We start from the raw sequence: 27363 nt of genomic DNA, 5'->3' as shown, positions 1-27363 counted from the left end.
GAAAGGCTGCCACAAAAAAAATGGAGAAAAGTTGTTCTCTTTTGCCACCAAGGGCAGAACAAGAAGCAATGGGTTCAAACCATAGCATAGCAGACTTAGATTAAAGCACAGAAAAAAATTCTTAACTATAAGAACAGTAGGACAGTGGAACAGAGGCCTCGGGAGGTCGTGGAAGCTCCTTCACTGGAGGTTACCCAAAGGAGGCTGGAGCCACGTGTCTTGGATGGTTTAACACAACGAATCCTGCACCTTGGCAGGGGGTTAGACTAGATGACTGTTGCTGTCCCTTCTAGTCCTATGGTTCTATGTTGCCGATGCTGCCATCATCAATACCAGACTCAACAGATGCCCCATGGCCAAAACCAGAGGCAGTTAGATGGACTGGCACCAGGAGTCCAGAAGGAGCTGCTCGTTAGCACTTAAAATGGCTGTTTAACACGTTGAAATGCTGGGTGAGGAGAAGATCAAATAAGGACTCATCTGCAACACTACACCTCCCTGCCAGGTGACCACGCTGGGTCAGACTCGAATGGTGCCAGCACTACTAAGTTACATTAACAATGAACTATGTACAATAAATTCCTAGAGAAACTGAGGAAAAAGCATGTAAAGTAAAGCACCACAGAATGCTCAAACTCTAGCCAGAGGGAGTGAGAAGGAACAGAGAGGGGTCAGGGCGTTGCTATCCTTAAATAGCTAGGGGAAGGGCCAGAGCCACAAGGCATGAGCACCGCCCATAGGTACCGTTAGGCAAAGTTCTCCAGCTTCAGTGCACTGGGCACATGCACACCTGAGTGGAATACATGTCTGCTCCCACTCAAAGAAGAACAGAATGATCACTAAACATACCAGAAATAGAACCCCTGGGGTGGAAGGCTGTTTCAGAAGCAAATGCTGGACCTGAGGCTCTTTTCTATATAGAGTTTGATGTGTTCTCCCTGCTGCCAGCCAGGCTCCCATCAAGCTGAGACCTGTTAGAGGAGGTGGACTAGTACTGCAGAGCTCTGAAAACAGCTGCAATCCCCACAGTGCAGAAACCGAATGAGCCAATACGCTCCCTGGAGTGCAGCCAGGGAAGGTACATACACACTGGAGGAGAGAGATTTCATCCTGGGCAGCCTCAGCAAAGCTCTCCCCACCCTTGGCCACCTTCACAGCTACACACCTCTTCTCTCTGTGAAAGGAATCACACCAGCAGACCAGTGCACAAAAGTTCTGTCCAGCCCAGTTTCCCATCATACAGCCTTGAGGAGTCTCCATGTCTTTCCTTTCCCTGTAGTGACCCACTCTAATGCCTGTGCTCTGTACTGAGAGAGGCTGCCCTACACCTCTCCTCTGCCTCTAACATCCCCACCCTCATACCTTCCACACACAGCAGGGTGGAGACCTGTATTCATCTCCCTCTGGCAACTATTACTTTAATCTTAGAGCTCCATCGCCCTCTGGGAGCAGGAGAGGTCTGGCCAGGCTGAGATAGATTATATTATACATCAGAAAAGTAAATATAAAGGAAGACCTGTCCCCTTCAGGGCCAAACACGAATCCAGTAGGGTTTCCTGCAGGCACAGCTCAGCACTGCAGACTACAAAGCATTTCACCCACCAATGTCATCTCGCTTCTCTCTAACCTAGGCTGTTTGCCTAGTATTCAAGCACCAGCTCCCTTCCTAGAGACCCTTCCCCTCTGATTCTTGCTGTCAGACTCACTTCAATGGAGCCCTCTTGTAATGGCTGCTTGGGAAATAATGCCTCACAGCTGACCTAGCTCTGCTGATCCCCTCCCACCACCACCCAAACACCCACATCCCTGCCTTCAGGGCAGGCTATTCCTCTGGGCTGTTCCTTCCTCTGCCCAGATAGAGAGGGTCAATTCCTCCCCTTTTCCCCCTGGATGGACTCTGAACATCCCTTTACAGCCCCATTCTACAGAGTTCCCCTCCCTTTGGAATAGTCTCTATTGTGCTACTCACACCATGTCCTGACACAACCAGACTGTAGAGAAGTAGCCACAGCCCAGCTTGTGCACCACCTGGTATCTTCCACTGAATGTGTCTCCCTTCTGCACAGGGTAGTAGCCTCCTACAGAGATGGATCACCAATAGCCCCATTAGTGGGACAGGTCTTCAAACCATTACCAAACAGAAAGAAGGACTGACCTCAACAATTCAGCCCAGAGTCTACAAATCTCCCAGGCTGAATGGCAAGGAGGTTTGGGTACCAAACTGGTAACACTCCCGGGACTCACCTGCACAGTACTCTGCAGGGTCCTCCTGGCATCCCCACTCCTCCATGCCAGAGGCTTGCTGCAGTCCTCAGGATGAGCAGGTGAGGGGGAACAGGGATCTGACACTTGGCACAGACACAGCCCGATCTTCAGCATTTTACTCCTATAAATAGAGTTATGTATGTGCATACCTGTTGGTATTTCAGCCAAGCACCCGTGCCCTCCCCCTGCAGCTTACCTATTCTTCTTTTCAGATCTCATCTTTGACCCCTCTCCCTCTCCCCTCTACATCCCTTGTTCCTTCCCCTCTGTTTCCTCAGAATTGGATCTGGGTGATGAAAATTTCTGGCATTTCCTGAGGGATTAGAGATTATTTTAAGATTTCAAAATAGGGGGACATTGAGATGACTCAAGCTGAGCAGAGCTCCTTGCTGGGTGCAGCTAGAACAGAGAGAGGCAGGAGTCTCAGGTTTATTGCTGCCTTGCTCGGATTTCCAGAGGATTAGTGGGGATTGAAGGAAAGGGCCAGGCATTCCCTCTGACAAGCTCCAGTGCTGGCCTGGCCTCCTGCAGAGAGCGCACAGATCAAGCTCAGCAGAGGGGGGGGGCAGGTCTCTAATGTGCACACAGTCTAATTGAGCTGCAGATTCTCACATTCTATTTTAGTATTAAATAGTCTCTATGCATTAGAAACTCCAGTACTCTGCAGCCCAGCCCAGGACAAAAGCTAATTGGCTATAACTCAGATTATTTTGAAATAATGCTTCAAAACTCTGCGAGACCACTGTTTTTGGCACACTAGGAGTCAACCATTTTAAAAATAACACCCAACGTAGCAATTCATGCTAAGGATTTGTCTGTGTAGTGGCCATCTGGCAATTTTCACTAACTTGAACCCTAACAAATGTGATATTAGTTAGTCTGATTAGATTATTAGTATGTTAGAAATATTGCCCTTAAATTCTGAGGAGTTAGTTTGTGAAACCCAAGGGCTAATCTACACTTGAAATGTACTAGACTAGTAAGAGTGTCCATATGAGAATTTATCTGGAATAACTATTTTAGAATAATTACCGTATTCTAGAATAGCTATTCTGGTATTACCAAGGGTAGGCAAGCAATAAGAGCATTTCCCCAGCAACTCTGGAATGGAATTGTGGCTTCTTCTGTCATTTTTGGTTCTTCAGCTAAGAGCGTTTACCACCTCCTGCTCTTCCTTTGTTAGCAACAAAGCTGCCTTTAAGGACCAACTTACAAGGTGTAGTTGCATTTCTTGTTGATGCTGGGCGAGCATGGGGTATGTATGAGCAGATTCCCTGGCCTGTGGCTACACTTTTGTAAAGGGAGTCTGGGACTGCAAATGTCTCCACTGCTCTATTTTCCCCTACCTGTGGCTGAAGCAAGGAAGAACAGGTTAGGATGCAGCATGAAAAGGGACTGTGGCTGCCTCTAACCCACTTCCCTTCTCACTTCTGTAACTGAAGTGTAATGCATTACCTCAAGCCTATGTCTCTTTTTAGGTACAAAGTTCCAGAAGCCCCCATCCTTCATGTGTCACTCTCTTGTAAATTATCAGGGGGTAGCCGTGTTAGTCTGTATCTACAAAAACAACAAGGAGTCTGGTGGCACCTTAAAGACTAACAGATTTATTTGGGCATAAGCTTTCGTGAGTAAAAACCTCACTTCTTCGGATGCATAGAGTGAAAGTTACAGATGCAGGCATTATATACTGACACATGGAGAGCAGGGAGTCACTGTAACTCCCTGCTCTCCATGTGTCAGTATATAATGCCTGCATCTGTAACTTTCACTCTATGCATCCGAAGAAGTGAGGTTTTTACTCACGAAAGCTTATGCCCAAATAAATCTGTTAGTCTTTAAGGTGCCACCAGACTCCTTTTTCTCTTGTAAATAACTTTCCATGACCAGATTCATACCAATGTAACACTGAAATCACTGGAGTGATCCCTAGTTTGCACTGGGGTGAGTAGAGTGGGCCTGTTCAATCTACTGCCATGCTCGTAGAGCATCACAGAGCCTTGCCATCTATCTCCTACCATTCTCATAGGGCATTAAGGAGCAACTACCAGAATGATTTGATGTCTGGAAACCATGCCTTATAGATGAAGATTCTCACATATCTCACTATTTACATCACTAAAAAAAAGGTTAAGAGGTACGCAATGCTCTAGTAACAAGCCCTACACAGGGTAGATGTTGCTGATAGTAATCTCTAATCTAGCAGAAAAAGGGATAACAAGATCCAGCGGTTGGAAGCTGAAACTAGTCAAATTCAGACCAGAAATAATGATGCACATTTTGAATAGTGAGAGTAATTAACCATTGGAACACATCACCTAGGGCTGTGGTGGCTTCTCCAGCACTCAATGTGTTTAAATCTAGACTATGTATCTTTTTATAAAGAGATGTTATAACTCAAACACATGTTATGGGATAAATGCAGAAATCACTGGGTGAGGTTTTCTAGACTGTGTTATGCAGAAGGTCAGACTAGATCAGGGGTGGGCAAATTACGGCCCATGGGTGACATCTGGCCCACCAGCCGATTTTATCTGGCCCTCGAGCTCCCACTGGGGAGCAGGGTTTGGGGCTTGCCCTGCTCCCGCACTCGAGCCGGGGCGGGGGGTAGGGGGGGGAGATGCAGCTCCCAGAAGCAGCGGCATCTTCCCCCTCTTACACCCAAACCCCTCATTCCCAGCCCCATCCCAGAGTCCGCAGTTCCAGCCGGAGCCCTCACCCGCCCTGCACCCCAACCCTCTGCCCCAGCCCGGAGTCCTTCCTGCACCTTGAACTCCTCATTTCTGGCCCCACCCTGGAGCCTGCACCCCCCAGCCATAGCCCTCATCCCTTCCTGCACCCCAACCCCAATTTTGTGAGCATTCATGGCCCACCATACAATTTCCATATCCAGATGTGGCCCTTGGGACAAAAAGTTTGCCCACCCTTGGACTAGATTATTATATTGGTCCTTTCTAGCTTAAAAAATAATCTACAAAAGGAGCAGCAGTGCTACATTGCTGGAGATGCTGTCCTGCACAAGCCAACAAGCTCCATCTTCCAGTTTCCCATAGTGGCTCTAGGGGCAAGCAGCCCTTCTCCTGGGTTTGCGCCATTTGCAGGCACTCCTGGGAGGTACACAAGGATCCCTGGCATACTCAGTTTGGGAAGATGGTTGTAGAGAGTAAAGCAGTTGAACCCACAGAGAGCAGTAGATTCTTCTCTCATGTGTGAAAGAGAAATATGCCATGACACAATTGGGCAGGGCTTTCTAAGTAAGCATCCCTGCACGCCTTGGCACATGCAGTAAAAGCAGCCCCTTGCAGATCTAAATACCATTGATTCTTGAGAGACTTACCATGTAGTAGCTCATGGAGGCAGAGCTCACGGCTCTACTTGAGACCTGGGGCGTTCAGGAGCTCCTGGAAGTGCGATACCAAGAGCTCCTGCTTTCCTTTTTAGTCTGGTTTAGATGGGAGGGGTGTCCTTGAGTGGAGCGAGTTCCTCTGAACCACCGGAGGTATGTGGTGAAGAAAGGGACACGGGATCAGATCACAGCAAGGTCCCTGGAAACAGCACTGGCTTCAGCATAGTTAGAAGACCTTGGACAGCTTGGGATAGGGTCATTTTACTGTACTCATAACTTTGCACCTGTTTTAACAGTTTCCTGCTTCTAACTCTCTCCTAGCAGCAAGTCTATCCAGCCACAAAGTAAACCCTTTGAAAGCTCCCTGGAGGCTATTTATAGATAGGGTGACCATATTTTCCTATGCTGAATACGGGACACCTGGTAAAATTACTTCTATTCAAGCTAGTTCAACGGCAATCAATCAGAACTATGCAGTACAAACATTCAAATTAACATCAAGTTGACTGAGCCTGTTAAAAAGAAATACTGCATAGTTGGATTCTTTTTATTTATCTTATCTTTAAGGCTTTAGGGTTCACATGGGGAGGGATGACACACACACTCCTACCCCCTCACACACACCCCCACACACAGAGGGTGGGTGACCAACTGTCCCTGCCTGGTGCTCTCCACCCTCCATGCTTGGCTGGGCCCCCGGTATGGACTCTCCTATCCCGGTACCTGGTGTGGCGTCTTCCCAAGGCAATACATGGAGGGGGGGCACGCAGGGTCTCTTGCCCCCCGCTCTCCAGATTTCTGCCAGGGTTCACATCAGAATGTGGCCAACAGCAGCCATTTGGCACTGTGCTGGAGGGAAGGGATGGGAGCTGCTTCCAGCTGCAGGGGAGGTGGGGGAAGAAATTACCTGGCCCATGTCTTTGCAGAGCTCATCTCCCCCCCCCCCCCCACCAGCCCATGTGGCTAGAAGCAGGTGGGCCCTTCCTGCCTGCACAGTGTCGAAAGGCAGCTAACACCTCCAGGCTGCTGCTGGCCACCGACATAACCCAACCGTCTCCTGTCCCCTGGCTACAGCACAGGCAAGAAGGGGTTAAGCCCAAAACCATGCACCATGGCCCAGGGAACCTGACTGCAGGGGTTTCAGCGAACCCAGCCAGAGAGGTGGCTCAGCAGGGGAGAGTGTCTAGGGGATGGACCAGCCCCGAGCTCCATGGGACAGGACCTGGGGCAGGTGAAGAGGGTGCTAAGCCCTTGCCCTGGGGGCTGCTGTGGAGCATGAAGATTCAGGGCGTGAACAGGCTGGAAATCGCTCCTCCCTGCCACTCCAGAACTTAGCTGAGTGGTGGTGCGGCATCCCCTTTGGCACATGCATGGCTCAGCACCTCCTGGCCAGCGACCTGGGCCAGAGGGTCTTGGGCTTTCCTGGGGCGTTAGCCCAGCCAGAGGCAGTGGGGGAAGGAAGGCGCCTGCCGGCCAGGCCGAACACTCCAACCAGGGGCTGGTTCTCTGCACAGTGCTGGGAGCTGGACGAGACCCACTGGGGGGGGGATATGGAGGAGCAGCGGGGCTGCAGGGGTGAAGGAGCGTAGCAGGGAGAGGACAGGAAGAGGGGGAACGCGTAAAGGGCCAATGGGTGGGCAGCAGAGGCGACACGTAACTGGCCACCACCTGGCGCCTGCTCACACTCATCAGCCACCGCAGCTTGCAGTGCGCAGCCAGTGCCGGCCGGAAACGGGACAGGGGAGGGGGGACAAGGCCTTGCTGGCTGAGAACTGGCACGCAGTGGGGGCTGCGCTGACAGGCCAGCAGGGGAGCGGCTGGCCCTGCATGCTGCATCTTCGTCCCGCCACCAGCCTTGCACCCCCACCCCCATCGGTGGCCACGGGACCAACCCCACTCCCCACCCCCGGCCCTGGGTGGGTGGGCAGCTGGTGAGCAAGGTCCCGACCAGCAGCAGGACCCACCAGTTCTGATGGAGGGGAGACAGAAAATACGGGACAATTTGCCCATTTTTAAGAAAAAGTCAGGACATCTGCAGTAGGGCTTAAATTCAGGACTGTCCCTTTAAAAGTGGGATGTCTGGTCACCCTATTTATAGAACAAAGTTTACAGCTTAGCTGAGATGGAAATACAAAATCTTTCCTCAACGCTGAACAGCTCAACCCCAGGGGTCATAACACACACAGCTCAACGGCAGTCCTAGTGTGCACAATGAGCAGCAGACATGGCCTTTCTAGTAGGCCCCTCTCTGGGTTTTGCCTTGCCCCTCCTTTCTCTGTGTGGGGACAGCACTCTCTGGCATATGCAGCTCAGGAAACATAGGCACCAACTCTGTGGGTGCTCCGGAGCTGCAGCACACACGGGGAAAAATTGGTGGGTGCTCTGCACCCACCAGCAGCTCCCTGCCCCGCCGCCTCAGTTCACCTCTGCTTCCGCGTCCTCCCCTGAGCGCGCTGTCCCCGCTTCTCCTCCCAGCACTTGCAGCCGCGAAACAACACGCTTTGGGAGCGGGGAAAGAGTGGGAACGTGGCGTGATCAGGAGAGGAGGCAGGGAAGAGGCAGGGCCGGGGATTTGGGGAAGGAGTCCAATGGGGCAGGGAGGGGGCGGAGTTGGGGTGGGGAATTTGGGAAAGGGGTTGGAATGGGGGTGGGGCAGGGGTGGAGTCAGGGCAGGGCCGAGGGGGCACGAGCACCCACCGGTGCCAGGAGAAGTTGGCACCTATGCCAGGAAGTGTGAATGGAATTGTCTGTGCAATCACTACCGTACACATCCCAGAACCACACTCCCATTTGCACTTATGTGCATGCACAAAAAGCTGGTTATGCAGAGTTCCAACAGTGGCTCTGCATCTTTTCTCTACCACACAGTGTCTTTCAAGTTTTGCAGGACTTTCCCCCCTGGTGTACCAAGAGATTGTGCTTTTAGATGTTCTTGCAGCACCTTGCAGAAAAACCTTGGAAGGGGTTTATAATTGCCGTAAAATTCACTTCCCCCAATTGAAATAATTAGAGTGGTAACAGTATCAGGACCCTTTGGGCTGCATAAAAGAGTAATTAGTTTTAAGATAAAGGCTTTAATTAAGTAGAAATGAATGATAATTTAAATTGAGAAAATCCAACATGGCTGACCAAAATGACGGATATAGGGAAGGGGTAGGGGAAGATTCCATCTCTGAGAGATACAATGTGAGGTAGTAGGAAATTACATTTCCTGTGACATACTAGGAAATTCCACTTCCTGTACGGAATGACTCAGCAAAAAGCCCTAAAATCCAAGATGGTGTCGGGGCGGAGCTTAAAGATGATGTCCAAAGAGGATGACCTACAGGTACATGTGACTAGAAGGGGCTTAAAGCTAACATCACAAAGGAGGAACTGGGGAGGAGCTAGAAAGCTGATTGGCTGAAAGGACTGAAGTGTGAGAGCGCACACAGTATATAAGGGCAGCAGCCAATAGGCTGAGCTGGGTTCAGAGCTTAAAGAACAGAAGCTGCAGCCACCTGCAAGCAGCAGCAAGAGAACCCTGAGGTTGCCCTGGCAACCACTACCATAAGCAACTCAGCCAGCAGCAGCTACCACACAGCCTCAGCAGGCAGCATTCGCCTCTGCCTCCCTGGCAGCACCCGTCTGTACCATCGCTCTCAAAACCAACAGACTCCTTGACAGAACAGAAGGAACTCTTAGACCAGAGGTTCTCAAACTGTGGTCCGTGGATAGTTCCCTCTAAGGTGCGTGCCTGTGCGGCTGCACACAAGAAAATGAAGGGCCACCTACCTAATTAGTGGAGCCGCACACGTGTGGCTTCACTAATTAGGTGCCTGGACACTGGAGAAGGCTCACATGTAAGGTAAAGTGCTGGGGGGGGGGGGAATAGGGGGTAGGTGGGAGGGGGCAGTGGGGTGAGAAGAGGGAGTGGGGGGAATTTGGGATGTGCAGGGCTGCGGCAGCCAGAGAAAGAGGCGACATTCCTCAGCTCCAGGGCTGCGGTTGCCAGGGAGAGACTCTCCCCGTCCTTCCCAGCCCCAGCTTAGGGGCTGCTGAGGCAGGGGAGAGAGGGAGACACGCCCCCCCCCCCTCCTTCTAGCCCCAGCTCAGGGGCTGCTGTGGTGGGGGAAAGAGGGCACATCCATCGCATTAGAAAGGTAAGACTATTGATATTAAAATATGAGTTTTGTGCTTTTATTTGTAGAACAAAAGTTTTTTTTTAATAGCGCTTTTATCCAAAGAGCTTTACAATAGTTAACGAACGGTACAAACAACACTTGGAAAGATCATTAAGTGGTCCGCCGAGACCCTCAGCAATTTTCAAGTGGTCTGTGTGGGGGGGAAAAAAAGTTTGAGAACTACTATCTTAGACGATCAGAGGGAATTGTGGTGTCTGTGTAAGCCTAATCTTTCTATTTACTATCCAAGAGTGTATGGGTTTCACCTGTAAATAAAGATGACTGCCTGTGGTTTGAGTGAGATCTTCCCCTATTACCCATCTGATAACCGCCTGGCCAGCGCTTACTGGATGTTAAATGTTAGGATGTTAAGTGTGAATAGTTAAATGTTAATCAAATGTTAAATGTCTAATGATGGGTATTAATGTGGATGTCAAGTAATTGCTTTTAACTGTGACTGTACTCATAGGTGTAGAGAGGCCACGCATATTTCATTGTATTAAGTATTGTATTACTAGAATGAAAAACTCTTGTGTATGAGGAATCTCGCTCTCTCGCGCTCTCTTTTATTTAATTTTATTTTTTTATTTATTCATTCATATATATGCTACGTTGAAACTGCTATATTTATTTTAGATGTGTGTTTTCTTACATAGTTTCTTTTATTTTGCTGCGCCATTATATTACATGTAATCCTATTGTTTCCTTATGTTCTATGCCTTCTTTCTTCCTTTATTAAATTTCCTGTAACTTATCTCCTTTTTTAATAAAGATTATTTCTGTTTTCAAAGAACTACTATTTGTGGGCCTATCCTTGAGCAGAGGGCTGTACCCACGTCCTGTCAGGGGTCAGCAAAACTAGCTTGCTCTGGGGAGCCCTCTGCCGGTCAGAGACAAGCTCCCTGGTAATACTCTGGCAATTCCTTTAGGGCAGAACACAACCGTGGTTACCCTTTTTTGGAAATTAAAAGCGCTATTGTAGGTAACGTAATTGGCTTTTGAAATCTTAGGGTAACACTAAGAGCTCTCCACTCCTCCTAGACCCTCAGTCTCTGTATTATTCAACAGGTAAATCTTAGATTATGCAGCAAAACTCCTTATTTCAGTGAGTGGGCTACAATGAGCTCTGCAGTACTAGGCTGCAATATTAACTGCAAAATCATTCAATAAGCTGTGCTGTTCCTAAAAGGGAGAAGTAGGGGGCAGGCTGTCATGAGAGGCAGTGGGGGCATCTTAAGAGGCTGGCAGGGATAGCAGTGCATTAAGAGATGTACAGCTGGGGATGGTATCTGACATGGCCCTTAGCTGGCCAGAGTTCAGGCCTAAAGAGTTTCAAGTGTCAGCCACCTCCCAGAAAGAGTATCAGCCCCTCTACCCCATGCTGTTGCAGGTCCCCCTGCTCTTCAGCCAGCTACAGTTTTCCCCTCCTGCAAGCTCCTATACAGCAGCCGACAAGCTGAGGGCTGGAAAATGGATTTGGTTTTATACACCATCCTGGCAGAAAGAAATTGTGGGGCCCTTTATACAGTTGCATAATCACATTCTAGAGGGCCCTGCTCTGGGAGACCCACATCCCTTGTCGCCCTACCTATTCCCCCAGGTCCTATAGCAGCTAGTATTTGCAACAGGAATAACTGCAAACAAGGGTATTAAAATGACATCATACATCTTCCTCCCCCATTGTGCACTGCCGCTTTTCAGTAAAGCTGGACATTCTTTGGGTCCTTCTCTCTTCCAGGGACCCACACCTGGATCTTATTCCTAAATCTATCTTGCTAATGCTGCACAAGCTGACTTGCTATCTGTTGGGGAAGTCACGGGGGAGGGGTTATCACCTCCTAAAATTAGATCTTCCAGCTAAGCCACAACATTGCACAGGGAGGTCAGGCTGTGAGTTAGAGAGTAGGTCTTCTCTCTCCTCCCCCCCCAGCCCCGCTGTTGTTCTGTGACCTCTAACCCTTCTTCCTCCAGCATTAAGAATAACTGCCAATGAAGATAGAGAGTACAGTGAGGAAAATCCCTATGGGGACTGGCTCACTCCAACCCCACTAGAGAAATCCTCACTCCTAATTTGGAGCTGGGCCTTGCCAAAGAGCCAAACATCCTGGACTGGCTATACCCACAAGGGGCACACAGACAGGCCTGCAGTTGTGATAGAGAGCCCCCCACCATGTGACTCAGATGAGGAAGGTCACTGAGGCAGGGGGCAGAGCTCCCCCACCTTGTGGCTTGTGTTTTCTTAAACACTCAGGCAGCCTTTGCCTGTATTTTAGTTTGAATGAGGACACAGTCACACCCCATGGCTCTCTGCACCAGCCAGCCACACCCCTAACAGCCCCCACCTCCTGTCAGCTTGGCTCCAGGGCACTGTTATCAATTAGTTGCAATAATTTTACAGTATTTACATAAAAGTCAGGCTCTGCCCCCGACCCAGCTCTGTGGCCAAGACAGGCTATGAAGACTCAGATCACATGTCCTGGTTGTACTGACACTTGGTCCAGGCTCTGCCCAGGGATCTGAGGCAGCCTTAATACAGGGAAATCAGATCCAGTGAATCCAACAGGTACTGGCACACTCTGGGCTACACTTCCAAAAGGGCTCCCCACCCAGCAGCTCTGATTCTCCTCCATGGAGCAAGGACAGAGGGTCACCATTGTTTTCCAGGGGAGCTGAAAATCTGGCCTTTTGGAGAGTGGGCTGGAACTGATTCTTCTGTCCTCTACGCACACTTCATGGAAAACAAGCTGCCTGACGCAAGTAACGTGGGATGGGAGTGAGGACAGGAGGTAGAAACTGATGGAAGTGCAGCAAGTGACAGGAGGTGAGAATGTGGTGGCAGTGAAGTGAGGGACATGAGTCAAAGGGGCATGTAAAAACAGATCCAGCTGCTGCAGATCAGTAGGGGATGGCAATGGGTCAGTGACCACCTTCCTCCCTGCCTTGAATCACCGGTGCTCCAATACTATAGTACCTGGGCAGGTAGATGGAATGGAGAATCACAGCAACTCCCCAGTGCCTTCCTTTGGGCCAGACAGTATTTTGACAGTAAAAGGTCTGCCTGCAGGTAGGAGCCTGTATGCACATTTTTGTTCCTATAACACTTGTCAAACTCATACCTGAACGAGAAACGGAGGGAGAGGAGTCGCTTCTCCCCTTCTCTCCTCCTGGCCGAGACCAGCTCTCTGAGACCTGCTGTAGCATGTTACCTAGCAAGCTCTTCAGGGCAGGAGACAGAGCTCTGCTCTCCTCAATGCACGCTGGAGCTACAGGCATGTTCCAGAGTAAGAATCACCAGCAGTCTCCACAGACAGCAGCCTCTGATCCGTTCCCGGATGGGGCTCAGATTAGGCCACAGAAAGGTAAGATGACAACACAAAATCCATCTCTCTTGTGGCTTTGAGGAGCTGATGACTGAAAAGATGAAACAGCGTTGGCTCCTCTCCCCATTGTCACTTTGTCCTTGTGGGTACAGGTGTAGACTGGCCAGACTTCCCGCGGCTACAGGCCATCCTGCAGAACAAGATCCTCATACATAAGGTAGCGCTTCAGTGGGGTTGGGAGGTCAAATCCCCTAATGGCTTCAAGCCTCTGATGCCCAAGGGTGGTTCGGATACGCAGGTGGCTGAGGTGTTTCAGGGAGCGCGGCTGTCGGCAGCAGGATTCAATCCAGGATATCAGTGCAGTTTGTGAGACCAGACGCTTAGGGGTGGCTCCTGTCTTCTGAGATAAAAAGAAAGCAGCTGGGGTCAGGCTTTGTTCTGGATGAACATCATCTGATAAACAAACTGAGGAAGGAGAGTGGGGCTAGAGGGCGAGGGCAGGGGCTTGTGGAGCACAGCTGAGGTAGGGAAGGTGGGGTGGAGCTGAGGGATGAGAAAGGCCAGGGGGTAATTAAGGGCTGGTGCTGTGAGAGGCCACATGAGGTCGAGCGAGCAAAGTCAGCGTTTAGAGTGAATAAATACTCAAGCAGAAGGGTCTCAGCCCGCTTGCTTTGACTAGCAGGGAGGGGGTTGAAGCCTAAGCACAGCACGCTGGGAAAGGGTGGGGTGGGGTGAAGGGAGTTGCTGGGGGCAGAGGACGACTGTGCGTGTGAGGGGAGTCGCTGGGACATCGCATGCTGAGAGGGAGGGGGCAGGGGACGACTGCCTGTCCGAGAGGAGTTGCTGTGACGTCCCACGCTCAGAAGAGGAGAGGGGGACGACTGCACATGTGAGGGGAGTTGCTGGGACCATTGAACTTTGAGAATTTCAGCATGAATTCACACTAAAACGCAAAAGGAACACCCTAGAATAAACTTACTGGGGGAATATTGGTAACAATAGTAGGTACAACATATTTTTCAGATAGAAATGTGATTATTCAAATGAATTATGTCATTGTAACAAGGTAGGTAAAGCCCTTTGGGATGGAAGGTGCTGTAGTAGTGTTGGATGATGGAACAATTTAACAAGTCTTGATTTGGTCCTAAGGGGAGCACATGATCTGGTCCAAGAGGTGAATATAGCTGGACTGCTCGGTAATACACTTCTACCCTGATATAACGCTGTCCTTGTGAGACAAAAATCTTACTGTGTTATAGGTGAAACCGCGTTATATTGAACTTGCTTTGATCCACCAGAGTGTTCAGCCCCCTCTACTCCCCCACCGGAGAGCTGCTTTACCGCGTTATATCCGAATTCGCGTTATATCAGGTCACATTATATCGGGGTAGAGGTGTAGTGACCGTAATGTAATTAAATGTAACATCCCTGTGGCGGGGAAAACACCACAGCAGTCCAACACTGTAGCATTTAATTTCAGAAAAGGGAACTACACAAAATGAGGAAGTTAGTTAAACAGAAATTAAAAGGCACAGTATCAAAAGTGAAATCCCTGCAAACTGCATGGAAACTTTTTAAAGACATCATAATAGAGGCTCAACTTAAATGTATACCCTAAATTAAAAAACAGCAGGAGAACCAAAGAAGTGCCACCGTGGCTAAACAACAAAGGAAAAGAAGCAGTGAGAGGCAAAAAGGCATCCTTTAAAAAGTGGAAGTTAAATCCTAGTGAGGAAAATAGAAAGGAGCATAAACTCTGGCAAGTGAAGTGTAAAAATATAATTAGGAAGGCCAAAAAAAGAATTTGAAGACCAGTTAGCCAAAGACTCAAAAAGTAATAGCAAAAATTATTTTAAGTACATCAGAAGCATTTGTCTGGGGATGTAGCTCCGTGGTAGAGCACATGCTTTGCATGTATGAGGCCCTGGGTTCATTCCCCAGCATCGCCAGGTTTTAATGATTTAGTTGGCGTTGGTCCTGCTTTGAGCAGGGGATTGGACTAGATGACCTCCTGAAGTCCCTTCCAACCTTGATATTCTATGATACTATGAAGCAGGAAGTCTGCTAAGCAACCAGTGGGGCCACTGGACGATCGAGATGATAAAGGAGCACTCAAGGATGAGAAGGCCATTGAGGAGAAACTAAATGAATTCTTTGCATCCATCTTCACAGCTGAGGATGTGAGGGAGATTCCCAAACCGGAGCCATTCTTTTTAGGTGACAAATCTGAGGAACTGTCCCAGACTGAGGTGTCATTAGAGGAGGTTTTGGAACAAATTGATAAATTAAACAGTAGTAAGTCACCAGGACCAGATGGTATTCACCCAAGAGTTCTGAAGGAACTCAAATGTGAAACTGCAGAACTACTAACTGTGGTTTGTAACCTAGCATTTAAAACAGCTTCTGTACCAAATGAGTGAGGGATAGCAAAGTGACGCCAATTTTAAAAAAGAGCTCCAGAGATGATACTGGCAATTACAGGCCGGTAAGCCTGACTTCAATACCAAGCAAAATGGTTGAAACTATAATAAAGAACAAAATTGTCAGACACATAGAGGAACATAATTTATTGAGGAAGAGTCAACATGTTTTTTGTAAAGGGAAATCATGCCTCACTGGTCTACTAGAATTCTTTGAGGGGATCAACAAGCATGTGGACAAGGGGGATCCAGTGTACTTAGATTTTCAGAAAGCCTTTGACAAGATCCCTCACCAAAGGCTCATAAGCAAAGTAAGCTGTCATGGGATAAGAGGGAAGATCCTCTCATGGATGGGTAACAGGCTAAAAGATAGGAAACAAAGGGTAGGAATAAATGGTCAGTTTTCAGAATGGAGAGAGGTAAAGAGTGGTGTCCCCCAGGGGTCTCTACTGGGCCCAGTCCTATTCAACATACTCATAAATGATCTGGGAAAAGGGGTAAATGGTGAGGTGGCAAAATTTGCAGATGATACAAAACTACTCAAGGTAGTTAAGTCCAAAGCAGATTGCGAAGAGCTACAAAGGGATCTCACAAAACTGGGTGACTGGGCAGATGAAATTCAGTGTTGATAAATACAAAGTAATGCACATTGGAAGACATAACCCCAACTATACATATAAAATGATGGGGTCTAAATAAGCTGTTACCGCACAAGAGAGCTCTTGGAATCATTGTGGATAGTTCTCTGAAAACATCCACTCAATGTGCAGCGGCAGTCAAAAAAGCAAACAGAATATTGGGAATCATTAGGAAAGCGACAGATAATACGACAGAAAATATCATATTGCCTCTATATAAATCCATGGTACGCCCACATCTTGAATACTGCATGCAGATGTGGTTGCCCCATCTCAAAAAAGATATATTGGAATTGGAAAAGGTTCAGAAAAGGGCAACAGAAATGATTAGGAGTATGGAACAGCTTCCGTATGACGAGAGATTAATCAAGATTGGGACTTTTCAGCTTGGAAAAAAGACGATTAAGGGGGGATATGATAGAAGTCTATAAAATCATGACTGGTGTAGATAAAGTAAGTAAGGAAGTGTTATTTACTCCTTCTCCTAACACAAGAACGAGGGGTCACCAAATGAAATTAATAAGCAGCAGGTTTAAAACAAACAAAAGGAAGTATTTCTTCACACAACGCACAGTCAACCTGTGGAACTCTTTGCCAGAGGATGTTGTGAAGGCCAAAATTCAAAGGGTTCAAAAAAGAACTAGATAAGTTCATGGAGGATAGGTCCATCAATGGCTATCAGCCAGGATGGGCAGGGATAGTGTCCCTAGCCTCTGTTTGCCAGAAGCTGGGAATGGGCGACAGGCGATGGATAACTTGAGGATTACCTGTTATATTCATTCCCTCTGGGGCACCTGGCACTGGCCACTGTCGGTAGACAGGATACTGGGCTAGATGGACCTTTGGTCTGACCCAGTATGGCCATTCCTTTGTTTCTTAATCTTTTACATTTTTAGAGCACCTTCCATCTCAAGGCACTTTACAACTATTTATACAGCTTTACAGACACCCATGAAAAGTGGGGGCTGGAAAACCCAGCAGCATAAAGCAACAGTACAAATCAGTTTATATTAGGAAGTGAAGAATCCCATATCCAATTGAAACTGCAGGGGAAATCTAGGGAGGCAGAATGTAATAATCCATGTGGGCACTGGGGCTAACACTCCAGCTCTTGTCAAAAGCTCCATGTAACTTTTACTGACAACAGACAGGCAGGACCTTGCTTTTTGTTCTCATATGGAAGCTGGCACCTCCAGCACCATGTTGGGGAATCACTTCAGAGATGACTGAGGGAAAAGTGCCACTTACTGACACGTCCCATAGCATGTAGGTGTTCCTATGGTAATCTCTCCCCTGAGTACCAACCAAACCCAATTGTGCTCAGGTTGTGAACATGGAAAAGAGCCCAGCTCATGGTGGGGCAGTTACAGATCAGGTTTAGAGCATCTCATGTGCCTTTGCGAATGTCTCACTGAAAAACTTAAATACCTTGTTCTTGTAAGTGATGTCAGCGCCAGCCTGCACCAGAAGCCGGATACACTCTTATCTGCCCACTGCAAGCTGCCAGGTACATGGGAGTCACTCCCCAGTTATCCTGAAGGTTCACATCAGCACCATGCTGAGGGAAGGGGAGAAAACAACTCCATTTTAAAAGTACGTACATGTCTGAATTACCAAAAAGCTGCAATAATCAGGCCAGGTGGCCAGACATACAGGCACCTCCACCCCTGCCCTACAATGGTCATTGAGTCCTGAAATTAATGTTGGTGCTAAAGATCACACACAAAGGCATATAGCATATACTACAGGCCTGAGCAGGCAGAAAAGTGAGCAAGCCCTGAGTGACTGAGTGAGAGAGACAGCTCAGAAAAAAACTGGGGTTCTCAAACTGGGGTCGTGACCACTCAGGGGATTGCAAAGTTATTACGTGGGGGGGTCACAAGCTGTCAGCCTCCACCCCAAAACCCTGCTTCGCCTCCAGCATTTATAATAATGTTAAATATTTAAAAAGTGTTTTTAATTCTTAAGGGGGTGGGTGCACTCAGAAGCTTGCTGTGTAAAAGGGGTCACCAGTACAAAAGTTTGAGAACCACTAGCCTAGTAGCAGGGAAGGTCTTTGGGTTTCCTTGCTGGAGACAGAAATAGTCCTTGAGTTGCTCTATTTCCTTCTCCCAGACCGAGCTCCACTAGTCACTAACTGTTTTGTATCTTTCCCATCTGCTGCCTGTATAATCAGATCCCCTTCAGATGCACAGGGAGCTGCTGCTACTCGCCCACAATGTAACATGGGCAGTAAATCTGAGACATTCATAGGGACAGATTATAAAACAATTGCTTATTTTGGCATTCTTGCACATTCCTATGAAACATTTGATGCTGACCACTGTCAGAGACAAGAGACTGGACTAGGTGGACCCTAGGTCCAATCCAGTGTGGCAATTCCTACATTCAGACATCAGGACACAACCCAAACTAGGTCAGAGTTCTGCAACTCTCTTTAGTTATGAGCCCAGTCTGCCACATACTCTGTGTGTCTGATTGCACAGTAGAGGGTCCCCAAGCCAAATAGGGCAGCCTCAGAACTTCAGGGGACATATGAATTATTGTAGAAGGGTTATTATAGAAGGACTCATGAGCTTGACCTGCCTTGGTCTCATTAGCTTTTTGGAAGCTTCCCATCATTCTGTTTCATTATTTAAATAAAAACAATTGCTTTAATATTTGTTTCCCATCCCTGCAAACAAGAGACTCATCCCATCTATCTCAGTGGGACACTGACGAGTAAGAATTACAAGCATCTAGCACAGAAAGAGGATTCACACAGGTTACTGATGTCTCTAATGCAGTGATATTCAGACCCCAGTGGGTCACGAGCCAAATTAGTGATCAATATTACCCAAAAGAGCCACAGAAGTGAGAATTCATTGAAAGCATCCTGATTGGTTTATAATTAAATCACATTGTGTTTTAATATAATGTGATGCAAAGAGCCGCAGGAGACACATTAAAGAGCCACTTGCAGCCCCCAAACGTCAGCCTGAGTGTCACTGCTCTGCTGTGATAAATCCTCTCCGATTAGCACTCTGAGACCAGCTTTACTATATTTACTAGGTGTTATTTTTACTTCAAGGAAGGGCTCCACATTTCTTTGCTAGAGATGGGGGGAGGGGAGGAAAGCTTCACTTGACCCACTTTTCCTTGCTGAGGTGTCCTGGATCTGACCCCCCCATCCAGATGTTCAAGGCCACTGTTGAGATGTGGACTGTCACGTGCAGCTGTAGCTGCAAACACTTAATACATTATAAAAGGCTGCTCCTTGAAAAAGGGGGAAGGATTTTAAGGTGAACATTCCTTGATCACAAATAGCTTCCTAGCATGGTTGGAAACTCTGTTCTCCAAGATACAAATTAGACATGTGGCCCAGGGTGGAGGACGGGCAACAAGCTTAGGCTCAAATTTCCTAAAGTGAGTGCTGATTTTGTGTACTTGCAGTTTTGGATGTCTAATTGGAAACACCTAAGGCCTTATTTTCAGGTGCAGCTCCCTTGGACTTCACTTGGAGTTGTGGGTGCTCAGCACCCTGAGAAAAATCAGGCCCCTATATTCTTAAATTGAATATCTCAAAATTGAGATACCTATTATTAGTAGCTCCTTTTGCACAACAGGGGCCTTGAATTGGGCTGTTTTAGGTGCTGCCCAGTTAGAAGATTTTCCACATTTGAGTTCAGAGACAGTCTGAGAATCGCAACAGGTGCCACATCATATGGTGATTAGGTGGTGGTGGATTCAAAACACCTGACCTGTATCAGCAGCAGAGTGCAGTCTGGGAAGAGGCCAATGGCTGCATGAAGGGGCGTTCCTCCATGTTTACAGCACGTGTTCACACTGGCTCCATGTTGCAGGAGTAACTCCATGGAAAGCTTCTGCCCTTTATACGCAGCCCAGTAGAGCGGAGTCTTGCCATAGTAATCCTTCCTGTCAACCAGCTCCCTGTCTGACAACCAAAGGGACATCATCAGCAAGCTCACAGGGAAGCTGCCTCTAGCACAGAGAACTGGCCATGATGGTCTGGCTAGAGGCTGGCTTAAACTAGGGTATTTGAATCTTAAACCTTTAAACAGCAGAGACAAGAGACACTTTTCCTCTTAAATAACTAGTACCAGTCACTGATAGACTGGACACTATACTAGATGGACCATCGTTCTGATCCAGTCTGGCAACTCTTATGTCCCTATGGGAATATTTGCATTCACTGTAACACCAGTAGCCAGGAAGGGCTCTCTCATGCCTGCCCTGCTTTAGGAGAATGACATACCTGAGGTCACTAGGAGTTGTTGCAGTTTCTCCATGTTGCCCCTGCTAGCTTCGTAGTGAAGATCTGTCCATCTGTAATTGTAGCTTGGAGCCACCTGATAATGTCTTGGGGATGACTGGGAGTCCAGGTGTGCTTTGCTGCAGGCGGCTCTAGACAAGGAGCTGATGTAGAAGCCCATCTCCTTCACCTGAAGAAATCTCTCTCAATAAGCACCATCCACCTATACTAACAGAGAAAATAGGGCACACTCAGGAGAAAGTATGTCCAGCTCTCACATTCTCCACCTCACCGTGTGGGGTAGATTCAGGTTAATAGGATTTCATGGCTTTAGACATTAGCTAGCAAAAGAAATAAGGCATCTACAAGAATGACAAGAGACAAAGGGGGAATTTAATTAGACTTCAGTACGATGGCCTCAGCCTCCCTTAAAAGCCCTTAATAGTTTGGGAACATGTGTAATTCTGTGAGTAAGTTAATGACAGAAAAGTATGGAAGGTGTCACTTGTTTTGTAAAAATCTACAGAATCATAATTTCAGTGGTGTCACCCTTTGTGCTGTGGCAGGGGGACTCACTGTCCCCCTTCCTCCCTGGCTCCAGATCCTCCAGTTGGTAGAAATTTTGATAATACAACATTGTTGGAAATGGATCAAGTTGGGGTCTCATTCAAAAGCCCTTTCTCAGATGAACACAATGATACCAAACATGACAAACCTAGAACAATTATGTAGACAGTTGAGAAAATGTTTTAAAATCATTTTTTAAACTAGGCTTTAACACAGGCATGTCAAACGTGCAGCCCTAACAAAGTTAATTTGTGGCCTTCGACTGACAGTACTGTGTTATAGTTAATGTTCACAACATGATACCTGATTAATTTTTTTAATGTTACAATTACTATAAATGGAAGGAGTGCTTCAAGTTGATTTACCATCATTGACAAAAAAGAACCAGTTCAGTGGTATTTATCAGCTTTCTTTATTGTGCAAAAAGAGTTACAATGAGGCTCTGGGTTGTCAAATTGTCTGGAGTGGTTCACGGCCCATCAGGGCAGACTGTCTAAAATCAGGGCAGACGTGCCAAACTCGTTATATGCTCAAAAATTAGACTTCACTAACCTAGTCACAAATGTGAACTCCCGAAGCACTATAAAGAGTCTAACCATGGAGTCACAAACAGTCCCCTTGGGCACTCCAGTCTATCTTGCCACCCAGGCAAGCTGGACTTAGCGACAGTTGGTTGCCATATACCAGGGGTCGGCAACCTTTGAGAAGTGGTGTGCCAAGTCTTCATTTATTTACTGTAATTTAAGGTTTCGCGTGCCAGCCACACATTTTACATTTGCAGGAGCCAGTGGATGGAACCCCAGACTGGCAGTGGGCTTGGCCCGCTGCCGGTCTGGGGTTCCGTCCGACAGCCTCTGCCAGCCGGGGTCCCGTTCATCCAGGCAGGCAGCGGGCTCAGCCGGGCTCGCGGCTGCGACCCTGGCTGGCGGTAGAGTGCCACTAAAAATCAGCTCGCGTGCCGCCTTTGGCACGCATGCCGCAGGTTGCCGAACCCAGCCATATACCAAAGGTCACAAAAGATTCAGGTTGCTTCCAGTCCCAAGAGACCAGTCACTTACCCCAGGTCAATTTGTACCTCAGCTCTCACACCAAAGCTTGTAGCCAATTCTATAGTAAACTAACTAACGATTTATTAACTAGGAACAAGAAATATGAGAGTTATTTACAGGTTAAAGCAGACAACATATCTACATGAGTTACAATCCATGGTTCCAAAAGGTGACAGAGTTGTAGTAATCTGTCAGCACTGAATGTCTTTTAGGGTTAACCCAGGTTGGCTCTCGGGATCTCTGCTTTTGTTTCCTAACTCCAGCCTTCTGAGAGCACAAACAGCAAAGAGATAAAGAATTTTCCTGTCAGGTATTTTTATTTCCTTCTTCCAGAATTCAAGCTGAGGAGACGAGCTTTCTTGCACATACCACCTTCATGGGTGTGAGAGAGCCATTAACCTAGTCTTTGTATCATGATGTTCCACAATGGCCCACTTAGTTTTGATAGTTTCTCTGGATGGATGGGGGAAACCACTCCTCCTCTACCTGGGTTCACAAGTCCAGAGATGAAGCAACAGAGTCCTGTGGCACCTTTAAGACTAACAGATGTATTGGAGCATAAGCTTTCGTGGGTGAATGCCCACTTCGTCGGATGCATGAAGGTGCCACAGGACTCTCTGTTGCTTTTTACAGATCCAGACTAACACGGCTATCCCTCTGATACTTAAGTCCAGAGATGGCATTTTTACTGTTATAAAGCAAAACTTACATACTACCTTATAGCATGGGATACAGACATTACAAGTAAGATTAATGCATGCAGCAACTTACAAGCATTTTACAGAGTCTAAACCAGGGGTCAGCAACCGACGGCATGTTTGGCACGTGAGCCGATTCTGAGTGGCACGCAGCTCCCCGCTGCGGTCCCGGCCCCCAGCCCCACTCAGCCCCCCCCGTCCAATGCTCTCCCCTGCGGGGGCAGGAGGCAGAAGCTTGGTTCTGCAGCAGCCAAGCTTCCCCCCTCCCCCACTTCTTCCCCCAGCGTGGTGCTTTCCTGCCCCGCCTCCGCTCCGTCCCTGGCCAATCAGTTGATGGCCCTAGCGAGGGGGGCGGGGGGGAAGAGCCGCAGCGTGCACACAGCTCGGTAGAGCAGGCAGAGAGAGGTAGGGACGGAGCCTGGGGAAATAGGGTGGAACAGGGCATATCCCTTCCAGCCCCCTGCCATGAGCTGCTCAGGGCAGGGGGCTGGGAGCACCCCCACGAGCCGAGCACCCCAGCCTTCTGCCCTGCACCCCCCACCCCTCTGCCCTGAATCCCCCGACCCCAACACACACCCAGCCTTCTGCCCTGCACCCCACAGCCCCATCCCTCTGCCCTGAAACCCCCCACACTCAGCCTACTGCCCTCAACCCCCCACACCTCCCAGCCCTCTGCCCTGAACCCCCCCCACACACCCAGCCTTCTGCCCTGCACCCCCCACAGCCCCCAGACCTGACCCTTGAACCCCCCCCACACCCAGCTTCTGCTCTGCACCCCCCCAGCCCTCTGCCCTGATCTCTGAAGCCTCCCCCCCACACACACACACCAGCCCTCTGCCCTGATCTCTGAAGCACCCCCCTCCCACAGGTCTGGGGTCCTGGCCGCAGGCCCTGATCAGCCTGCTGCTGGCCCAGGTGAACAGAACCCCAGGGTGGCAGCGAGCTGAGCAGGCTGGTGGCGTAAGATCAGAATTTTAATTTAATTTTAAATGACGCTTCTTAAACATTTTGAAAACCTTGTTTACTTTACATACTATAGTTTAGTTATATAATATAAACTTATAGAAAGAGACCTTCTAAAAACGTTAAAATGTATTACCGGCATGCGAAACCTTAAATTAGAGTGAATAAATGAAGACTCGGCACACCACTTCTGAAAGGTTGCCAATCCCTGGTCTAAACATTAAACACATTTTTACAAGTCTAACACCTAGCTTGAAAAATACTAACAAAGGCGAGTTGGTCTGGTTTCCAGCTATGAGTCTGTCAATGTTCAGCTGACACTTACAGCCTTGGCAAGAGCTAGCACCTTGTCCGCAAACGGTATTCATGTAGTTATATAACATACATTCCTTACCATAATTAATTACAATTCCAAAGTAATTGATTATAAAATCAGTATTTACTTTGGTCTTGATCATTTTTAGGCCTCCATGGGAAGATGAAGAGTCCCTAGCCTCTGTCAGAGGGTGGAGATGGATGGCAGGAGAGAGATCACTTGAGCATTACCTGTTAGGTTCACTCCCTCTGGGGCACCTGGCATTGGCCACTGCCTCATCCCTGGCCCCACCCCATAGCCCACACCCCAACCCTCATCCCCAGCCCCCCCCAGAGCCCTCATTCCCCCCTCAATCCTCTGCCCCAGCCCCAAGCACCCTCCCGCACCCCGAACACCTCATCCCTGGCCCCACCCCAGAGCCCGCACCCTGAACTCCTCATCCCTGGCCCCACCCCAACCCTCCCCCCCAGCCCTGAGCCCCCTCCCCCTCTCCAAACCCCTTGGCCTCACCTCCACCACATGAATTTTGTTGTGTGACACGTCACCTCCATATTGGGGTACATAACACAATTCATTCTGCACATGGGCGTAAGGTACAGTCTATGCAGCCGTTTGAGGAACAGGCCAATGACTGTCCAGCTGGAAAGCCGAAATAGCGGCCAGGTGCACCTTGATTGATGATACCGCCCAGGCCTTCCTGTTTTAGATGAAGTAAACAGTCCAGGATGAAGGGAATTAATGACTGTAACGGAAGAGTGCCCTTCTGCAATGACCAAATCGAGACCCTCTTCCACTTAGCTAGATAAATGGCCCGACTGGATGGCTTTCTGCGTCCAAGGAGAACCTCCCTAACTGAGTCTGAGCATGCAGTTTCCATTCCATGAGGTGGAGAGACTCTAGATTGGGATGCTGGAGGCGGCCATGGTCCTGCGTGATGAAGTCCGGGACCAGGGGCAGAGTTATAGGCGAGTCCACCGACAAGTCTAGAAGCATGGTGAACCAGTGGCTGACCTGGCCATGCTGGTGCTATCAAGATTATTGATGCTCCCTCTTGTCAGACCTTCAGCAGGACCTTGTGGACAAGCAGGAAGGGCAGGAACACATACAGCAAGTGCCCCTTTCAAGGGAAGAGAAAGGCGTCCATGAGTGAGCCCAGGCCTCCATGGGAAGGAACAGAACTGCTGACACTTGCTGTTGCACCGTGTCATGAATAGGTCTATCTGGGGAAATCCCCACCTTTGGAAGACGTTGATAGCGACATCCAGCAGTTCCTGAAACTTAGACAGCATGTTCCAGGAATTATAACTAGTTGGCAATGCGAAGCTGAAGCCCCCGGTAGAACACACCTTCCTACCAAAGAGACATAGCTTCTTCGCTTCTTTGGATTTAGGAGTCTGCCCTGGTTGTCCCTGCCTTTCTTTCTGGCTGGCGGCTTCCACTACCAGAGTGCCCATATGAGGATGAGTAAACAGGCACTCATACCCCTCAGAGGACACAAAGTATTTTTTCTCTACCCCTTCTGCCATGGGGGGAGGGAGGAACGAGAGGTGGGTGTTTGCCACAACACCTTAGTGGTGTTATGGATAGTCTTAATGAGGAGCAAAGCCACACTCAAAGGACCAGAAAGTTTTGAGCCACCCTCTTGAGCAACTTTTGGTGTGCCCTGTTGTCCATGACAGGCAGTGTGGTGGAAGTGCCCACCACCACTTCATCTGGGGAGAATGAGGAAGATGCCCGCAGAGGCACCAGATCTTCCTGCCCCTCTGGTTCAATGTTGATAAATGCACACATTGCAAAACGTAAAGGACAGTTACCTGTTCCGTAACTGGCGTTCTTTGAGATGTGTTGCTCAGGTGTATTCCACTATAGGTGTGCGTGCTTGCCACGTGCACCAGTGCCGGAAGTTTTTCCCTTAGCAGTATCCGCAGTGGGGGAGCACCGCTGCGACCCCTGGAGTGGCGCCGACATATCGCGCCATAAAGGGGGCTGCGTGCTCCCCCACCCTCAGTTCCTTTTTGCCACCAGTGAAGGTAGTCGGAACTTGCTCCAGCCCTTGGCTGCAGCATTTATAGCCTTAGTGGTATATAGTTCACTGAACTGCTTCTTTGCTGAACTTTTCTTTTGTTAGTGCCTGGCTCGGGGCATGCCCTGTGGCCCAGGCTTCAAGTCGTGCGACTCTTGTCACAACTCTATGCCCAGAAGTGATCCACACACTCAGTGTCTTCACTGTCTGGGCGAGGCTCACATTAGTGAGCATTGTAAGATTTGCCGCTCTTTCACGCCTCGGACAAAGCAGGAGTGTGAGATCCGACTCCGTGCTTTGTGAATGGAGTCAGCATTGGCCCCGGCACGTCGACCTGACTCCGCGCCCGGCACCGCGTCTTCAGTGCGCAGCGAGGCACTGTCGACGACTCGGCACCACTCTCTCAGTAAGAAGCAAGCGAAGACTCAGCGGCGCCGAGAGAAGGAGAGGGGTGAGGCCAGACCCGAAAACATAATCCCAACATACAAAATGATGGGACTAAATTAGCTGTTACCACTCAAGAAAGCTCTTGAACTCATTGAGGCTAGTTCTCTGAAAACATCTGCTGACTGCAGCAGCAGTCAAAAAGGCTAATAGAATGTTAGGAACCATTATTAGGAAAGGGCAAGATCATAAGACAATAAATATCATAATACCACTATATAAATTCATGGTACAACCACATCGTGAATACTGCATGAAGTTCTGGTCGCCCCATCTCAAAAATGATATATTAGAATTGGAAAAAGTACAGAGAAGTGCAACAAAAATGATGACGGGTATGGAACAGCTTCCGTATGTGGAGAGATTAAAAGAACTGGAACTGTTCAGCTTGGAAAGGAGACAACTAAGGGGGATATGACTGGTGTGGAGAAAGTGAAGAAGGACGTGTTACTCACCCCCCTTCTTAGGGCACAAGAACCAGGGCTCACCCAATGAAATGAACGGGCAGCAGGTTTAAAACAAACAAAAGGAAGCATCTCTTCACACAGCACACAGACTACCTGCGGAACTCACTGCCAGGGGATGTTGGGATCTAGTATAACTGGGTTCAAACAAGAACTAGGGCAGTTCTTGGCGGACGGGCCCAGCAACGGCTTTGAGCCAAGGGGTCGGAGACGCTCCCCCGGGGGCGTTAGCTGCGAGAGCCCCGCAGCGGAGCTGCTGCCCCGGGCGCCGGGCAGAGTCCGGGAGCGGAGCGGAGCCCCCGGCCCGGCTCGGCTCGGCCCGGCCCGCGGGGTCTCCGCCGCTCGGGGCGGGGTCCCTGGCGGGGCCCGACGGCAGCGCAAGCCCCGGCGCCAGGGCGGCGTTGTCAACGGCAACACGTCACGTGACCCGAGCGCGGC

General features: G+C 48.9%; 1 protein-coding gene, 1 long non-coding RNA gene and 1 other non-coding gene across 5 annotated transcripts in view; 1 reads left to right on the top strand and 2 right to left on the bottom strand.

The window, feature by feature from the left end:
* LOC128840785 (SRSF protein kinase 3-like) overlaps window positions 1-5682 on the bottom strand; it is a 36090-nt gene extending 30408 nt beyond the window's left edge. For 2 of the 3 annotated variants that reach the window (XM_054035196.1, XM_054035198.1), the window contains exons 1-3: window positions 2245-2379; window positions 1970-2078; window positions 1087-1174 (exon numbers count right to left, since the gene is read on the bottom strand). In XM_054035196.1, the coding sequence (XP_053891171.1) occupies window positions 1087-1174; window positions 1970-2078; window positions 2245-2290 (243 nt within the window). In that variant the 5' untranslated portion in view covers window positions 2291-2379. Of the gene's footprint in view, window positions 1-1086; window positions 1175-1969; window positions 2079-2244; window positions 2387-5599 lie in introns of those variants that run through there. The other variant, XM_054035197.1, reaches the window with a different exon arrangement.
* A 4083-nt stretch (window positions 5683-9765) lies between these two features.
* On the bottom strand, window positions 9766-27258 carry LOC128840539 (uncharacterized). Its single transcript, XR_008445666.1, has 5 exons — window positions 26917-27258; window positions 20405-20624; window positions 19890-20083; window positions 17578-17707; window positions 9766-13491 (listed from the first exon to the last, which is right to left on the bottom strand). It is a non-coding gene; the product is annotated as an uncharacterized LOC128840539 (long non-coding RNA).
* Window positions 14969-15040, top strand: TRNAA-UGC (transfer RNA alanine (anticodon UGC)). The gene has a single exon. It is a non-coding gene; the product is annotated as a tRNA-Ala (tRNA).
* Window positions 27259-27363: the final 105 nt, after the last annotated feature.

The sequence above is a fragment of the Malaclemys terrapin genome, chromosome 7 (genome assembly GCF_027887155.1).
Source record: "Malaclemys terrapin pileata isolate rMalTer1 chromosome 7, rMalTer1.hap1, whole genome shotgun sequence".
Classification (NCBI taxonomy): domain Eukaryota; kingdom Metazoa; phylum Chordata; order Testudines; family Emydidae; genus Malaclemys; species Malaclemys terrapin.
This window is presented reverse-complemented; position numbering and strand designations above follow the sequence as displayed.